The sequence below is a fragment of the Lampris incognitus genome, chromosome 17 (genome assembly GCF_029633865.1).
Source record: "Lampris incognitus isolate fLamInc1 chromosome 17, fLamInc1.hap2, whole genome shotgun sequence".
In the NCBI taxonomy this organism is placed as follows: domain Eukaryota; kingdom Metazoa; phylum Chordata; class Actinopteri; order Lampriformes; family Lampridae; genus Lampris; species Lampris incognitus.
Genome location: NC_079227.1, coordinates 43192644 through 43209017, shown reverse-complemented (window position 1 = coordinate 43209017; position 16374 = coordinate 43192644). Strand labels below are relative to the sequence as shown.

The 16374-nt window shown below is 45.1% G+C and overlaps 1 protein-coding gene across 1 annotated transcript in view; it reads right to left on the bottom strand.

Annotated features, from left to right (window-relative positions):
- The window catches only part of ryr2a (ryanodine receptor 2a (cardiac)), a 1161183-nt gene that overhangs the window by 868233 nt on the left and 276576 nt on the right, over window positions 1-16374 (bottom strand). The window contains 2 exon segments of the mRNA XM_056296806.1: window positions 268-428; window positions 12662-12776. Coding sequence (XP_056152781.1) covers window positions 268-428; window positions 12662-12776 — 276 coding nt within the window.

The following is a 16374-nucleotide window of genomic DNA, read 5'->3' as shown; positions in this document are numbered from 1 at the left end:
CTATGGTAGGCGGATATCTGCATTTTGACCTCCACTAGACATACCAGTAATTACTATGCTCTGCAATGGGAGGTGGGGTTAGTCACAGCATGCCAGCACATGTTCAAATGAAAGCAATCAGCGCTGCACACTTGAACACATTAGTTGTACACTTAACTAGAGGAACTTTGTAAAAAAGAAAAAAGAAAAGGAAAAACAAACTATTCAACATGAAACCAAGGTGAGTACTTGTAATTAGCCTTAGATTTTCTACTGAATGTGACTGACCTTTCATGAACTTTGCCCTTCTCATCTCCTAAGGTAACAGTGACTGTGCGGACCTTATGCAGGTCGAAAGCTGGGTCATACTGGTGGAAATCTGAGGTGACCCAGCCCACCCACACTCTGCTGGGCTCCTGGCCTGGAAAGATCCGTATCGAGTAATAGTACTGGAGAGAGTGGGGAACAGAGGAATGATATAGACAAATATAATTAATTGTTGATGCATCATTTCACTATGATATATTTCTATACATTTAGATGTACTTGAATTTTCACATGCTCTTTTTGATAACCACAATTACCTTAAACAAACACACAATGTACATTACATTTTAGGCCATTATCAGGCTTTGTTTGGCTTTCAATTCACGTCCTTCTTACTGGAACAGTCTTACATTCCTCCACAGATGCTCTCCTTCCACTGAAACATCCGGTCCCTTACACTGACTCAGCTTCCCAATGAGGTCTTGGCTTCCATGCCTCATCATAATAAATTCCCTTCACTGCCAACGAGGCTACAGACACACTCTGTTCCTCACTAGTCTCCTCTCTTAACATTCTCTGCCCTCTAGCATCCAAACCTGCTTGTAACACCCCCTAGTCCGTGGCTCACTGAGGTCATCAGAGAGCAAATGGCGGGGATCAGAGCAGCAGAGAGAAAATGGCATAAAACCAGAGTCTACTGACCTCAGTGACTATCAGTGTCTCCTAGCATCATTCTCCTCCAGCTTAAAAACAGCTAAGGCCATTTTCTATACAAACAAGATCTATGGCGCCACTGATGCTCGAAAAGGGATTTTTGCTTTTAAATCACTCCTCAATCCACCGCCTCCTCTGATCTCCATTCTGCTAACTCCAGACATGTTCACCTCATACTTTACTGATAAGGTTTTTGCCATCAGTAACCAGTTCTCTGAGCCTGACCAACTTTGTCTGCTGCTGCCAGCTAACAGTGCCTCACTCACCTCATTCTTCCCCATGACTGAGTCTCCAAGCTTCTGTTGGACTCTCGCCCCACTACCTGTCTGCTGGATGGATCCAATATCATCCAACCTCCTACAGACCATTTCCCGCGCACTTAACCCCAGAGTCACACACATCATCAACTCCTCACTTACAACAGCTGTGTTCCCCACTGGATTTAAGCAAGCTCAGGTCACCCTGATGACCAAAAAACTTACACTCAACCAAGCTCAGGTTGAAAACTACAGACCGGTTTCACTCCTACCCTTTCTATCAAAAATAACTGAGCACACAGTCTTTAACCAAGTATCAGAGTTCCTTTCTGAGAACAATCTGTATGATCCGAATCAGTCTGGCTTTAAGCAGGGTCACTCTATCATCTCCTTCTGTCGGCAAGGGAATCACTGCGTTTGGCTAGAGCTGCTATTCAGTCCTCAGCTTTATTGATGCTAGATCTGTCAGCTGCCTTTGACATGGTTAACCACCAAATCCTCCTCTCCACACTCACTGAGCTTGGTATCTCAGCATCTGCCCTCTACTGGTTCATGTCATACCTCTCAGGGAGATCTTTTAGAGTATCTTGGAGGGGAGAAGTATCCAAACCGCACAGATTATCCACAGAGGTGCCTCAAGGGTCAGTACTCAGTCCCCTTCTCTTCTTGATATACACCACCTCACTTGGTGCAGCCATCTGCTCCCATGGTTTCTCATACCATTGCTATGCTAACAACACCTAGCTCATTCCCACCAGATGACCTCTCAGTCTCAGCATGGATATCATCATGCCTTGCTGGTATTTCTGCATGGATGAAAGAACACCATCTTCAGCTTAACCTATCGAAGACTGAGCTCCTTGCCATCCCAGCCAGTCCACTCTTACAACAACAGATCAATATCCAGCTCGGATCAACCCAGCTCATGCCCACAAATCTGCCCGAAACCTGGGTGTCATGATTAATGACCAATTAGCCTTTAGGGTTCACGTGGCCTCGACTGCTAGGTCATGCCAATTTGCCCCGTAAAACATCAGGAAAATTAGACCCTACCTGTCTGATCATGCAGCATAACTCCTGGTACAAGCTCTTGTAATATCACACATTGACTACACTACTTCAAATCCTTACTGGCAGGTCTCTATGCATGCACTTTCAAACTTCTGCAAATGATCCAGAACACGGCTGCGCGTCTGGTCTTCAACCAACCCAAAACAGCACATGTCGCTCCGCTGTTGATATCCCTCTAATGACTCCCAAAAGCCGCCCACATCAAATTCAAAACCTTGATGCTCACTTTCAGACAGCAACTAAAACGGCTCCCGACTACCTGAACTCCCTCATTCAGGTCTACACTCAGTCCCGCTCACTACACTCTGCCAATGAAAGGCACCTGGCACTTCTGTCACAACAGGGCCCTGAGTCAGTCACTAGCCAAACTTCTCTTCTGTAGTTCCCCGGTGGTGGAACAAGTTACTAAACTCCATTCGATCCGGTGAGTCCCTCTCCATCTTTAAGAAGAAGCTAAATACCCAGCTCTTTCACAAACACCTCCACACCTAATGGTATTAATAAAAATACAAAAAAACATATATATATATATATATATATACACACACACACACATATGTATATATATACATATATACACACACATTATACATACACACACACATATACGTGTGTGTGTATATATATATATATATATATATATATATATATATATCTTCTCTGCACACTATGCATTGCCTTTGTGCACTGCCTGTTGACACCTATTTCCTATCGGACTTGAACCTAGTTTTTTGGCACTTACTTGCGTTGTTGTCTCCTGACTAGATTCTTACTTGTGTCAACTGGTGGCGCCTCCTATTAAGTGATTTCAAAATAGTTTTACACACGTGGTTCAATATTGTTATGAAACATATCCTGCGAGTTTTGTGGCGATTGGGCCAACAATTTCTGATTTATAGTCTGATTTAGGTTATGTCACGCAAATTTTTTGTTGTTCTTTTTTTATTTGGACCAGAGAGAAGACTTCCCCCTACTGACCCAGCCGGGAGGTCGCCTTTCCAAGTACAAGCCAAGCCCATACCTGCTTAGCTTCCGTCATTTGGCAGAGCCAAGGTGTTGGTATTGCTTCCGGCATTTGTAGCAACCCTGGAGGTTGATTTAAATGAAACTTTCAGGATATGTTTCAGGTACTTATGTGAACATATCCTGCGAGTTTTGTGATGACTGGCCCAATGGATGCTGACTTTGGTCTATGTAGTATGTGCTGAGCCACACCCTTTTGAAGTTCATTCATCAGTATCTTGAAAACTAAATAAAGTATCAACAAGCTTTACACAACTTTTGATATGCTTGTTCCAATAATGATCCACAGAAAATTTATTAGCGATAAGGCCCTTGGTTTAGGAGGAGCTGTCAAAGACGTATTTTTCAAAAAATTCAAAATGGTGGACAATCTAGTCAGACGGACTTTAGTGGTTCTTGAGGCAAATTTATAGAGTGATGATATGTGGATGACTGTACCAAGTTTAATGTAAATTGGACTTACAGTGAAGGAGTTGTGACTTGATCTTTAATTATAGCAACCCCATAAGCCCAAACGGGTTTATATTTTTTGGGCAGCACTTGCATGCAACTTCCAATCAATGGGCACAATCTCATGTCTCTCTCTTTTACCATGTCGTGGGATTTTGTGCAAACATTTCTGAAGAAGAAAAATAAGAAAAATAGCCACAAGTAGTGATTCCGGGATTAAGCCAACATAGACCGTTAAAAGCTGAACGCTTAAAAAGCTTAATTAAAAATATCCACCAAGGTTGGTGAAGTTTGGACAAAATGTCATTGATTTATGGCCAAATTTGTGCCCGGCCTGTAGGTACACGTGTTTGACACTGGCGGAGCCCCCTATTGAGCAATTCAAAATGAGTTTCACACACGTGGTTCAACGTTGTTATGAAATGTACCCTGCAAGTTTTGGACAAACCATTTCTGATTTATAGTGTGATTGGTGTTGTGCCACGCACTTTTTTTTTGCATTTGAAGCACCCCCCTAGCGGCCAATTTTAATGAAACTTTAAGGGTAAGTTTAAGGCGCGCATGTGGATATATTCTGCAAATTTTGTGATGACTTGCCCAACGGTTGTTGATGTTGGTCTATTTATGCGGGGAGCCACGCCCTATTGAAGTTAATTGGACTTTCTTCTTTCTTTCGGCTGCTCCCGTTAAGGCTTGCCACAGCAGATCTTCCATTTCCGTCCCTTCCTCTTTATAATCCTCTGTCACACCAACCACCTGCATTTCCTCCCACACCACATCCATAAACCACCTCTTTGGCCTTTCGCTTTTTCCTCTTGCCTGGCAGCTCCATATTCTTCTCCAAGTAAACCCAATATTTCTCCTCTGTACATGTCCAAATCATCTAAATCTCGCCTCTTGCTTTGTCGCCACACCATCTAACCTGAGCTATCCCTCTAATATATTCTTCTTCTTTCGGCTTGTTCCCTGTTTCTCACGGGTCGCCACAAAGAATTTTATAGTTTCCATCACTACACTGTGAGGGCACAGCACCAATGTCGGTCCTTATTAACCTGGGCCTCGACCAATCCGGCATGGAGCCGCAACCGATCCGGTATGGTCTTGTCAAGCTGAATGACGATTTCGCAAAATTTTACGTCGGATGCCCTTCTTGACACAACCACTAACTCTATGGACAGGGGCACAGGTAAAGCATTGGACACCATCCCAGTATTCATGGACTTGCACCCATGTCAGTCGCCAAGCTTTCTCTCTAATATACTCATTCCTAATCCTTTCCATCTTCATCACTGCCAATGAAAATCTTGCTATCTTCAATTCTGCCACCTTCAGATCAGTCTCCAGTCTTTTCATCAGTGCCACCACCTCCAAACCATACAACATAACTGGTCTCACTACCATCTTGTAAACCTTCCCTTTCACTCTTGCTGGTACCCTTCTGTCGTAAATCACTTCTGAAACTCTTCTCCACCCACTCCATCTGGCTTGCAATCTCTTCTTCACCTGTCTTCCGCACTCCCTGTTACTTTAAACAGTTGACCTCAAGTATTTAAACTCATCCATCTTCACCACCTCTACTTGCATCATCACCATTCCACTGTCCTCCCTCTCTTTCCAATATATGTATTCCATATGGCTCCTACTGACTTTCATTCCTCTTCTCTCAAATGCATACCTCCACCTCGCCAGGCTCTTCAACCTGCACCCTACTCTCGCTACAGAGCACAATGTCATCCGCAAACATCATAGTCCACAAAGACTCCTGCCTGATCTTGTCTGTCAACCTGTCTATCACCATTGCAAACAAGAGAGGGATCAGAACTGATGCTTGATGCAACTCCACTTGGAACCCAGCCATCATTCCTACAGCCAGAAGTGGACAAAGTACACAACTCTATTACTTGAGTCAAATATAGATATCCCTGGTCAAATATTACTCCAATATAAGTGAAAGTTGTTCAGTTAAATTTGTATTTGAGTTAAAGTACTGGAGTACTTGTTTTTAAAAATATTCATCTCATCATCAGCCACTTATCCGGGGTCGGGTCGCGGTGGCAGCAAGCTAAGTAGGGCACTCCAGACGTCTGTCTCCTCAGCAATGCCCTCCACCTCCTTCTGGGAGATCCCAAGGTGTTCCCCGGCCAGATTGGACATGTAGTCTCTCCAGCGAGTTCTGGGTCTACCCCGGGGTCTCCTCCCAGTTGGATGTGCCTGCAAAAACCTCCAAAGGAAGGCGCCCAGGAGGCATCCTAATCAGATGCCCGAAACACCTCTACTGGCTCCTTTCGATGCGAAGGAACAGCAGCTTTACTCCAAGCTCCCTCCAGATCTCCGAGGCTCCTCACCCTATCTCTAAGGCTGAGTCCAGACACCCTACGGAGGAAACTAATTTCAGCCGCTTGTATCCGCGATCTCACCCTTTCACTCACTACCTAAAGCTCAAGACCATAGGTGAGGGTTGGAAATGGTATGGCTTGGAGGAAATGGCTTTGGAGGAGTGGCGTCATTGGCTGGAGGGAGTGAAGCACCCGTTTCAAGTATGGACTGATCACAAGAACTTGGAATATCTCCAGATGGCAAAGAGGCTCAACCCCCGTCAGCCCAGGTGGGATCTTTTCTTTAATCATTTCAATTCCTCTCTGTCCTACTGCTCTGGTTCCAAGAACGTTAAACCCGATACTCTCTCTCGCCTGTTTGACCTTGACTCTGCCCCCAAGACCCCCTCCTACATTCTGCCATCATCATGTGTGGTGATTGACCACAATCTCAGGTCCTTGTCAGTTACCCTGTTAACCGTGTCAACCCTGCTCCCTCTGATATTTCTGTTCTCTGGCACTAAAAAAAGTTTTATCTTTCTTTTTAGACACAATTGAACAATACATCAAGCCGAAGACTGCCTAGTACTTTTCACTTTCTGATCCAGCATGTTTGTACCTCTATAACTCAGCTCAAAGGGATCGCTACCCAGTGACTCATGGACACTAATGTTCAGCTGAGATTTCCTGCAGCCCATTTGGTGTTTTACCAACCAAGTTCTTGTCAGATAATATAGAAATATTTGCGGCTCTCAATTATTCTAACAGTTCTTCTACTTCTAGGTGTGTACCAGACTAATTTAAGTTACTAATGTCCAAGCATTTTAAACCCAGCCACTGAGGATGCAAAGCCAGTGCATTCTTAGTGCCGGTCCCAAGCCTGGATAAATGTGGAGGGTTGTGTCAGGAAGGGCATCCGGCGTAAAATCTTTGCCAAATAGAATATACAGATCATAAGTCAGATTTCCATACGAGACCGGTCGAGGTCTGGATTACCAACGACCACCACCGGTACTGTTGGCCAGCAGGGTGCCAGTGGAAACTATGCTACTGTTGGGCAAAGGAGAAGGAGAGGGGGTGACACGATCACAGGCCAGAGGATCAGTAGCCAACAGGTGACATTTCCCTACCGGCCTGCAATCAGCCAGTATGAGTGGCATCTGCGTACTGGTTGGCCTGTAATTGGGTGCAACTGTGCTGGGGACTATTTGACTGGGTGCCTTGCAGACATTCCTGGTCGAGTCTTGGAGAGGCTTCATGTAAGTCAGTGGAAGCTCGTGGATCCCAAACCCTCATCCGCCTCCTCTGTGTGAGAGTGTTTTTGCATAGTTTTGTATTGTATGTTTATTCAAGTTTGCATTTTTGCCTGCCCTGTTTGACAGTAGGCCTTTTGTTGTGTGTTTTGCTGAAGTCCAGTAAATTTTGTACTTAACCAACTGCCTCTGCCTCTTCTCTGCAATCGGGTCCAAATACTCAGCGTTACAGGAGAAGGCATGTCCAGAGGCAGAGGGAGAGGTGGAAGAGTAGGTTTGTGGAAGTGAGAGTTGGAAACTTGAATGTTGGCACTATGACTGGAAAAGGGAGAGAGCTGGCTGATATGATGGAAAGGAGAAAGGTAGGTATACTGTGTGTGCAAGAAACCAGGTGGAACAGGAGTAAGGCCAGGAGAATCGGACATCGGTTCAAACTCTTCTACCATGGTGCGAATGGGAGGAGAAATGGGGAAGGGATAATTCTGAAGAGAGAATATGTCAAGAGTGTGCGGGAGGTGAAGAGAGTGTCGGACAGAGTGATGAGTATGAAGTTAGAAATCGAAGTTGTATTGATGGATATTATCAGTGCATATGTCCCCACAAGTTGGGTGTGACATGGAAGAGAAAGAAGAATTCTGGAGTGAGTTGGATGAAGTGGTGGGGGGTGCACCCAAGGAGGAGAGAGTGGTGATTGGAGCGGATCTTCAATGAGCATGTTGGTGAAGGAAACAGAGGTGATAAGGAGGTGATGGACAGGTATGGTGTCAAGGAGAGAAATGTGGAAGGACAGATGGTGGTGGATTTTGCAAAAAGGATGGAAATGGCTGTGGTGAATACATACTTCAAGAAGAGGGAGGAATGCAGGGTGACATATAAGAGTGGAGGAAAGTGCACACAGGTGGACTATATCTTGTATAGAAGTTGCGATCTGAAAGGGATTGGAGACTGCAAGGTGGTGGCGGGAGAACATAGCTAGGCAGCATCGGATGGTGGTCTGTAGGATGACTTTGGAGACCAAGAAGAGGAAGTGAGTGAAGGCAGAGCCGAAGATCAAATGGTGGAAGAAGGAAGACTGTTGTGTGGAGTTCAGGGAGGAGTTAAGACAGGTACTGGGTGGTAGTGAAGAGTTGCTGTATGGCTGGGCAACCACTGCAGAAATAGTGAGGGAGACAGCTAGGAAGGTACTTGGTGTGTCATCAGGACAGAGGAAGGAAAACAAGGAGACTTGGTGGTGGAATGAGGAAGTACAGGAGAGTATACAGAGGAAGAGATTAGCAAAGAAGAAGTGGGATAGTCAGGGAGATGAAGAAAGTAGACAGGAGTACATGAAGACGCAGCGTAAAGTGAAGAGAGAGGTGGAAAAGGAAAAGGCGTATGGTGAGTTGTATGAGAGCATAGACACTAAGGAAGGAGAATAGGAGTTGTGCCAATTGGCTAGACAGAGGGGCCGAGCTGGGAAGGATGTGCAGCAGGTTAGGGCAATCAAGGATAGAGATGGAAATGTGCTGACCAGTGAGGAGTGTGTGTTGAGAAGGTGGAAGGAGTACTTTGAGGGGCTGATGAATGAAGAAAATGAGAGAGAGAGAAGGTTGGAGGATGTGGGGATAGTGAATCAGGAAGTGCGGTGGATTAGCAAGGATGAAGTGAGGGCAGCTATGAAGATGATGAAGAGTGAAAAGGAAGTTGGTCCAGATGACATACGTACCTGTGGTGGTATGGAGATGTTTAGGGGAGATAGCAGTGGAGTTATTTTTTTTTTTAATTTTAATTTCTGATTTTTCCCTTTTTCTCCCAATTTAGTGGCCAATAGATCCCTATTTTAGTTCAAACACTCACTCTCATACTGCATGCGTTTGCCAACTGCATGTCTCCCGCCAGCAGTCTCAAAGGAGACGCCTCACCACTTTCGTGACAAGGTGAATCCAGGCCAAACCACTGCTTTTTACGACACACACAGAGGCGCATTCATGCGACGAACACAAGCCGACTCCGCCTCCCTCCCGAAGACAGCGTTGCCAATTATTGCTGCTTCATCGAGTACGGCCATAGTCGGATCTGACGAGACCGATGCACGAACCCCGGTCCCCAGTAGGCAACAGCATCAACACAAAGCCAATGCTTAGACCGCTACCCCACCATGAACCCCGGCAGTGGAGTTTTTAACTAGACTGTTTAACGTGATCTTAGGAAGTGAGAGGATACCTGAGGAGTGGAGAAGAAGCATACTGGTACTGATGTTCAAGAACAAGGGCGATGTGCAGAACTGTAGCAACTACAGAGGTATAAAGTGATCAGCCACAGTATGAAGATATGGGGAAGAGTAATAGAAGCTAGGTTAAGAGGAGAGGTGACGATTAGCAAGCAGCAGTATGGTTTCATGCCAAAAAAGAGCACCACAGATGCAGTGTTTGCTTTGAGAATGTTGATGAAGAAGTATAGAGAAGGTCAGAAGGAGTTACATTGTGTCTTTGTGGATTTAAAGAAAGCATATGGCAGGGTGCTAAGAGAGGAGTTGTGGTATTGTATGAGGAAGTTGGGAGCTGCACAAAAGTATGTTGGAGTGGTGCAGGACACGTATGAGGGAAGTGTGATAGTGGTGAAGTGTGCGGTTTGAATGACAGATGGGTTCACGGTAGAGGTGGGATTACATCAAGGATCAGTCTTGTTTGCAATGGTGATGGAGAGGTTGACGGACAAGATCAGGCAGGAGTCTCCATGGACTATCATGTTTACGGATAACATTGTGATGTGTAGTGACAGTAGGTTGCAGCTGGAGGAGAGCCTGGAGAGGTGGAGGTATGCACTGGAGAGAAGAGGAATGAAAGTCAGTAGGAGCAAGATGGAATACCTATGCGTGAATGAGAGGGGGGACAGTGGAATGGTCAGGATGCAAGGAGTGGAGGTGACGAAGGCATATGACTTTAAATACTTGGGGTCAACTGTCCAAAGTAACGAGGAGTGCAGGAGAGAGGTGAAGAAGGGAGTGAAGGCAGAGTGGAGTGGGTGGAGAAGAGTGTTAGGAGTGATTTGTGACAGAAAGGGTACCAGCAAGAGTTAAAGGGAAGGTTTACAAGATGGTTGTGAGACCAGCTATGTTATATGGTCTGGAGACAGTGGCACTGATGAAAAGACAGGAGGTGGAACTGGAGGTGGCAGAGTTGAAGATGATAAGATTTCCATTGGGAGTGATGAAGAAGGACAGGATTAGCAACGAGTACATTAGAGGGACAGCTCAGGTTGGACGGTTTGGAGACAAAGCAAGAGAGGCAAGATTGAGATGGCTTGGACATGTGTGGAGGAGAGATGTGTGAATATATTGGGAGAAGGATGCTGAATATGGAGCTGCCAGCGAAGAGGAAAAGAGGAAGGCCAAAGAGGAGGTTTATGGATGTGGTGAGAGAGGACATGCAGGTGGCTGGTGTGATAGAGGAAGATGTAGAGTACAGGGAGAGATGGAAACGGATGATCTGCTGTGGCGCCCCCTAACGGGAGCAGCCGAAAGTAGCAGCAGAAGTAATGTCCAGGCATTTTTAAAAGACAACATTTATCCCAGTACCTTAAGTGATAAAAGGCTCATTTTAAATTCACTATGTGTTGCAAACATTCTGGAGAATGTTGTATCAAGGGAATTTCTTTAAGGGATGGAGAAAGTAATTTTTTTAACTTCTGTCTGTTTTTGTCAGTAGCACTGCTGACTTTTTCATGGCAGTAAACTAAACTCTGCTGAATGTGATGCAGGCAAGTGTTCCGAACCAGTATGGCTTGACCCTAGTCAAAACATAACTTGGCCATTTTCCAAGACTGGTTTTTGTCATTTTCTTTAATTGGGGGAATGGCATCTCCTTGCGTCCCTCCTCACATCCACCCCTACTTATGTCTAAAGGGCTTTCCACAATTGTTGACTTTTGTTAAACTATACCTCTTGGGTTGTTTGTTATCTATTAATTTTCTCTGTCTTTCTTAATCACTGTACTTTTACTGTTTTACCAAATTATTTTAATCAGCTTAATTCATTTACATTTTTATTTCATGTTTTTTCCACTTTTTTGTATTATTAATGATAATAATAATAATAATTATTATTTATTATTATTATTATACAAATGTCCTTTAACGTCATGCCATAACACAGCATAATAAGTGGGCGGGTCCATTCCTTGGGCCTAGGGTTAGAATGAGGTAGAAGTCCATGTGATGGATAGTGCCTTTCTTAGGATATGAGATGTTCCAAGTAGTACCATCTTCTGTAGTTCTTGTATTCTGATGGTACCCGGGATCCTTTGGGTGTATTTCTCCATCCCTTTTTTTTTTTTTACAAGTCCCAGGGCTCCTATCACTACTGGTATTGTTGTGGTTTTCATTCCCCACATTCGTTCAATCTCGGTTTCAAGATCTTTATATTTGGACAGTTTTTCAATTACTTTTACTGAGGTGTAACTGAAAAAACTGTCGAAATATAAAGACCTTGAAATCGAGATTGAACAAATGTGGGGAATGAATGAAAAAAACACAATAATACCAGTAGTGATAGGAGCCCTGGGACTTGTAAAAAAAGATTATTATTATTAATATTATTATCATTATTTCATTTCATTGTGAAACATTTTGTGACTGTCTGTGAAAAGTGCAATATAAATAAACTTTACTTAACATAATATCATATGGTAATAATAACCATATGATATACCATATGGTAATAATAACCATATGATATATCATATGATAATAATAACCATATGATAAACCATATGGTAATAATAACCATATGATATACCATATGGTAATAATAACCATATGATATACCATATGATAATAATAATTCATCCATCCAATATCTGAACAACTTTTCCTGCTCTCAGAGTCGTGACGATGCTGGAGCCTATCCCAGCAGTCATTGGGCGGCGGGTGGGGAGACACCCTGGACCAGATCATCACACAGGGCCAACACACACACACACACACACACACACACACACACACACACACACACACACACACACACACACACACATTCACACCTAGGGACAACTTAGTACGGGTGAGTCACCTGACCTACATGTCTTTGGACTGTGGGAGGAAACCGGAGCCCACGCAGACACGGGGAGAACATGCAAACTCCTCACAGAGGACGACCCGGGATGACCCCCAAGGTTGGATTACCCCGCAGTTCCTATGAGGCAACCGCGCTAACCACTGCGCCACCGTGCCACCCCTAATATACTACAGCCAATATATTAATAACAATAAACATTTATACAGTGTTCTGTATGTCTCCCCATGCATGTGTTTGTGAAGCATTTGCATTCAAGTATGAATATTTGTATTGTCTTACAGTAGAGGTCTGCATTAGGAATTCATAGTCATCTCTGTTGTCAGCCATCATCTCCTCAGACAGACGAGTAGAGGAGGGGTTGCTGTTGTCTGGCCTGGTCCGCTTCAACATGAACCTATGTTGGTGCAGTTAAGGAACAAAAAAAGAAGAAAAAAATTCGAAAAATTTTATGTGCAGGTTAAAATCTAAACAAGTTTACAAGCAGCATATCACTTCAATTAAACAATAACTATCCATCCATTATCTGAACCACTTCTCCTGCTCTCAGGGATGCTGGAGCCTATCCCAGCAGTCATTGAGCGGCAGGCAGGGAGACACCCTGGACAGGCCGCCAGGCCATCACAAGGCCAACACACACACACACACACACACACACACACACGCACACACACACACACACACACACACACACACACACCTAGGGACAATTTAATTCAGCCAATTCACCTGACCTACATGTCTTTGGACTGTGGGAGGAAACCCAGGCAGACACGGGGAGAACATGCAAACTCCACACAAAGGACGACCCGGGACGACCCACCAAGGTTGGACTACCCCGGGGCTTGAACCCAGGACCTTCTTGCTGTGAGGTGACGAGGCTAACCACTGCGCCACCATGCTGCCAATAACTAAAACTAGTTAAAAAAATAACTGAACTATCAAATTTCAGACATTATTAGCGGTTTAATTTAATTAATGCTGCATTTTCCAGTATGTAAATGCGGCACATAAAAAGGATAAAAAGGTAGATTAAGACACAGTCACCCCAGATTATGTTGGTGTAATTTACTCCCTTACTAACTGCTTTATGCATTTCAACATATCGATTGAACAGAACTTGCTTTAATTGAACACAAAAAATTAAGTTATGATAATTGGAGTGAAGGGGCAAACAGAGAAGTTTATTTAAAAATTAATAACCAAATCCCAGGCATGACATTTGAATAATGGACGGTGGCTCAGTATGCAGCACTGTCACCTCACAGAAAGCCTTGAGTTCGAACTGTTTAGGGCTGACTTTCTGTGTGGAGTATGCAAGTTCTCTACATGTTCACTTGGGTTTCCTCCCATGCGGTGCTCAAGTCTCTGAGGTAGGCAGGGCTCGCGGCCAACCCGAAGAAATGTGGGGTCGGACGGTGGGAGGTACTGTATCTGGGGTACCATGTAGGTGGCGGGCTGGTGCATCCCCAGATATATAAGACTGCAGTGATTGTGTGTGTCAGACCATGCCCCCGCTCCAATGGTTCCACAACATGAAGGATGCCAATGTGCAGATCACCCATTGGTATCTAGCCTTACAGCCTTTAAATTCAAGGTGGTCCAAAGGCTGGGGGTGCAGACGGTCATGGCTGATTTGCTGATGACACGAATATATTTTGATCTGCTGAGAATTTACATCAGCTTTTGGAGGTGACCACAACAGAAATGGAAAAAATAAAGCGGTAGTTTGACAAAAACAAATTATCCTTAAATCTGGACAAAACAAAGTTTATGTTGTTTGGAAATTGGGAATCTACTACAGAGTAATATACAAAAAAAATAAAATAAAAAAATTCTTAGATAGCGAAGGGGAATTATAGTTTGAGAAGGAAAGTAAATTTCAAGAAATTATGTGTTGGTACAACTTTAAAGAGCATAGGCATTTAAATCTGTGGGGTAAAATTGTGGAACAGTTTGAGCATGGAACTCAAACAAAGTACAAACATTATGCAGTTCAGTAAGAAGTACACAGGATTGAATATCAAGAGATATAGGGATGACAAAAAGTTGTGTTAACTGTTTAAGTTTCATTGATTCATTCATTCATCTTCAGCCGATTCTCCGGGGTCGAGTCGTGGTGGCAGCAAGATAAGCAGGGCACTCCAGATGTCCCTCTCCCCAGCAATGCCCTCCAGCTCCTCTTGGGGGATCCCAAGGCGTCCCCAGGCCAGATTGGACATGTAGTCCCTCCAGTGAGTTCTGAGTCTACCCCGGGGTTTCCTCCCTGCTGACCATGCCCGGTAAACCTCCAAAGGAAGGTGCCCAGGAGGCATTATAATCAGATGCTCGAACCACCTCAACTGGCTCCTTTCGATGTGAAAGAGCAGCGGCTCTACACCGAGCTCCCTCCAGATGTCTGAGCTCCTCACCCTATCTCTAAGTCTGAGTCAAGACACCCTAAGGAGGAAACTAATTTCAGTCGCTTGATCTCACCCTTTCGGTCTCTACCCAAAGCTCAAGACCATAGGTGAGGGTTGGAACGAAGATTGACTGGTAAGTTGAGAGCTTTGCCTTTCGTCTCAGCTCCCTCTTCACCACAATGGTCAGGGACAACACCCGCATTACTGCTGATGCTGCACCAATCCGCCTGTCAGTCTCCCGCTCCATCCTGCCCTCAATCGTGAACAAGACCGAGATACTTGAAATCCTTCACATGAGGCCACAACTGATCCCCAACCCGGAGGGAGCAATACACAATTTTTCAGTAGAGAACCATGGTCTCAGACTTGGAGGTGCTGACTCTCATCCCGGCCATTTCACACTCAGCTGCAAACCACTCCAGTGCGCACTGGAGGTCGTGGTCTCATGAAGCCAACAAAACCACATCATCTGTCAAGAGCAGAGATGCAATTCTGAGATTCCTAAAATGGACACACTCCTCATCTTGGATGCGCCTTGAGATCCTGTCCATGAATATCACAAACAGAATCGGAGACAAGGGACAACCTTTGCGGAGTCCGACACCCACTAAAAAAGTGTTTGACTTTGTGCCGAGAATGTGGACACAGCTCTCACTCTGGTTCTACAAGGACTGGATGGCTTGTAACAACTGAACCCGGTACCCCATACTCCCGCAGTACTCCCTACAGAGGGGCCCGGAGTACATGGTCGTAAGCCTTCTCCAAGTCCACAAAACACATGTAGACTGGCTGGTCAAACTCCCATGCCACCCACAGCACTTCCGCAAGGGTAAAGAGTTGGTCAGTTGTTCCATAGCCAGGACGGAATCCGAATTGTTCCTGGACCCGAGGTTCGACAATTGGTCGGAGCATCCTTTCCAACACCCTACAGTAGACTTTCCCGAGGAGGCTGAGCAATGTGATGCCCCGATAATTGGAGCACACCCTCCAGTCTCCTTTTTTTAAATATGGGAACCACATCCCAGTTTGCCACTTCACAGGTACTGTCCACGACCTCCACGCGACACTAAAGAGGCGTGTCAACCAAGACAGCCCAACAATGTCCAGAGCCTTCAGCATCTTAAGCGAATCTCATCCACTCCACACCCGGTGCCTTGCCACCAAGGAGCTTCTTAACTGCCTCAGAGACCTCTGCTAGGGACATGGTTTGAGCTTACCCTGAATCTTCAGACTCTACCTCCTCCACTGAGAATGTGTTAGCCGGTTTCAGGAGCTCCTCAAAGTGTTCTTTCCACTGCTCGACAACATTCCCAGTCCGGCTCAACAGCCCCCCCCCCCCCCGGCTGAACACAGCATGACTCAAGCCCTGCTTCCCCTTCCTGAGTCGCCGGATGGTTTGCCAGAACTTCCTTGAGGCCAACTGAAAGTCCTCCTCCATAGCCTTGCCGAACTCCTTTTCCACACCAGAATTTTTGCTTCCGCAACCGCCGAAGCCATAGCCCTTCTGGCCTCCTGGTACCTGTCTGCTGCTTTAGGAGACCCTGGGCTAACCAAGCCAGCCCAAAAGGCCTCCTTCTTCAGCCTGGCGGCTTC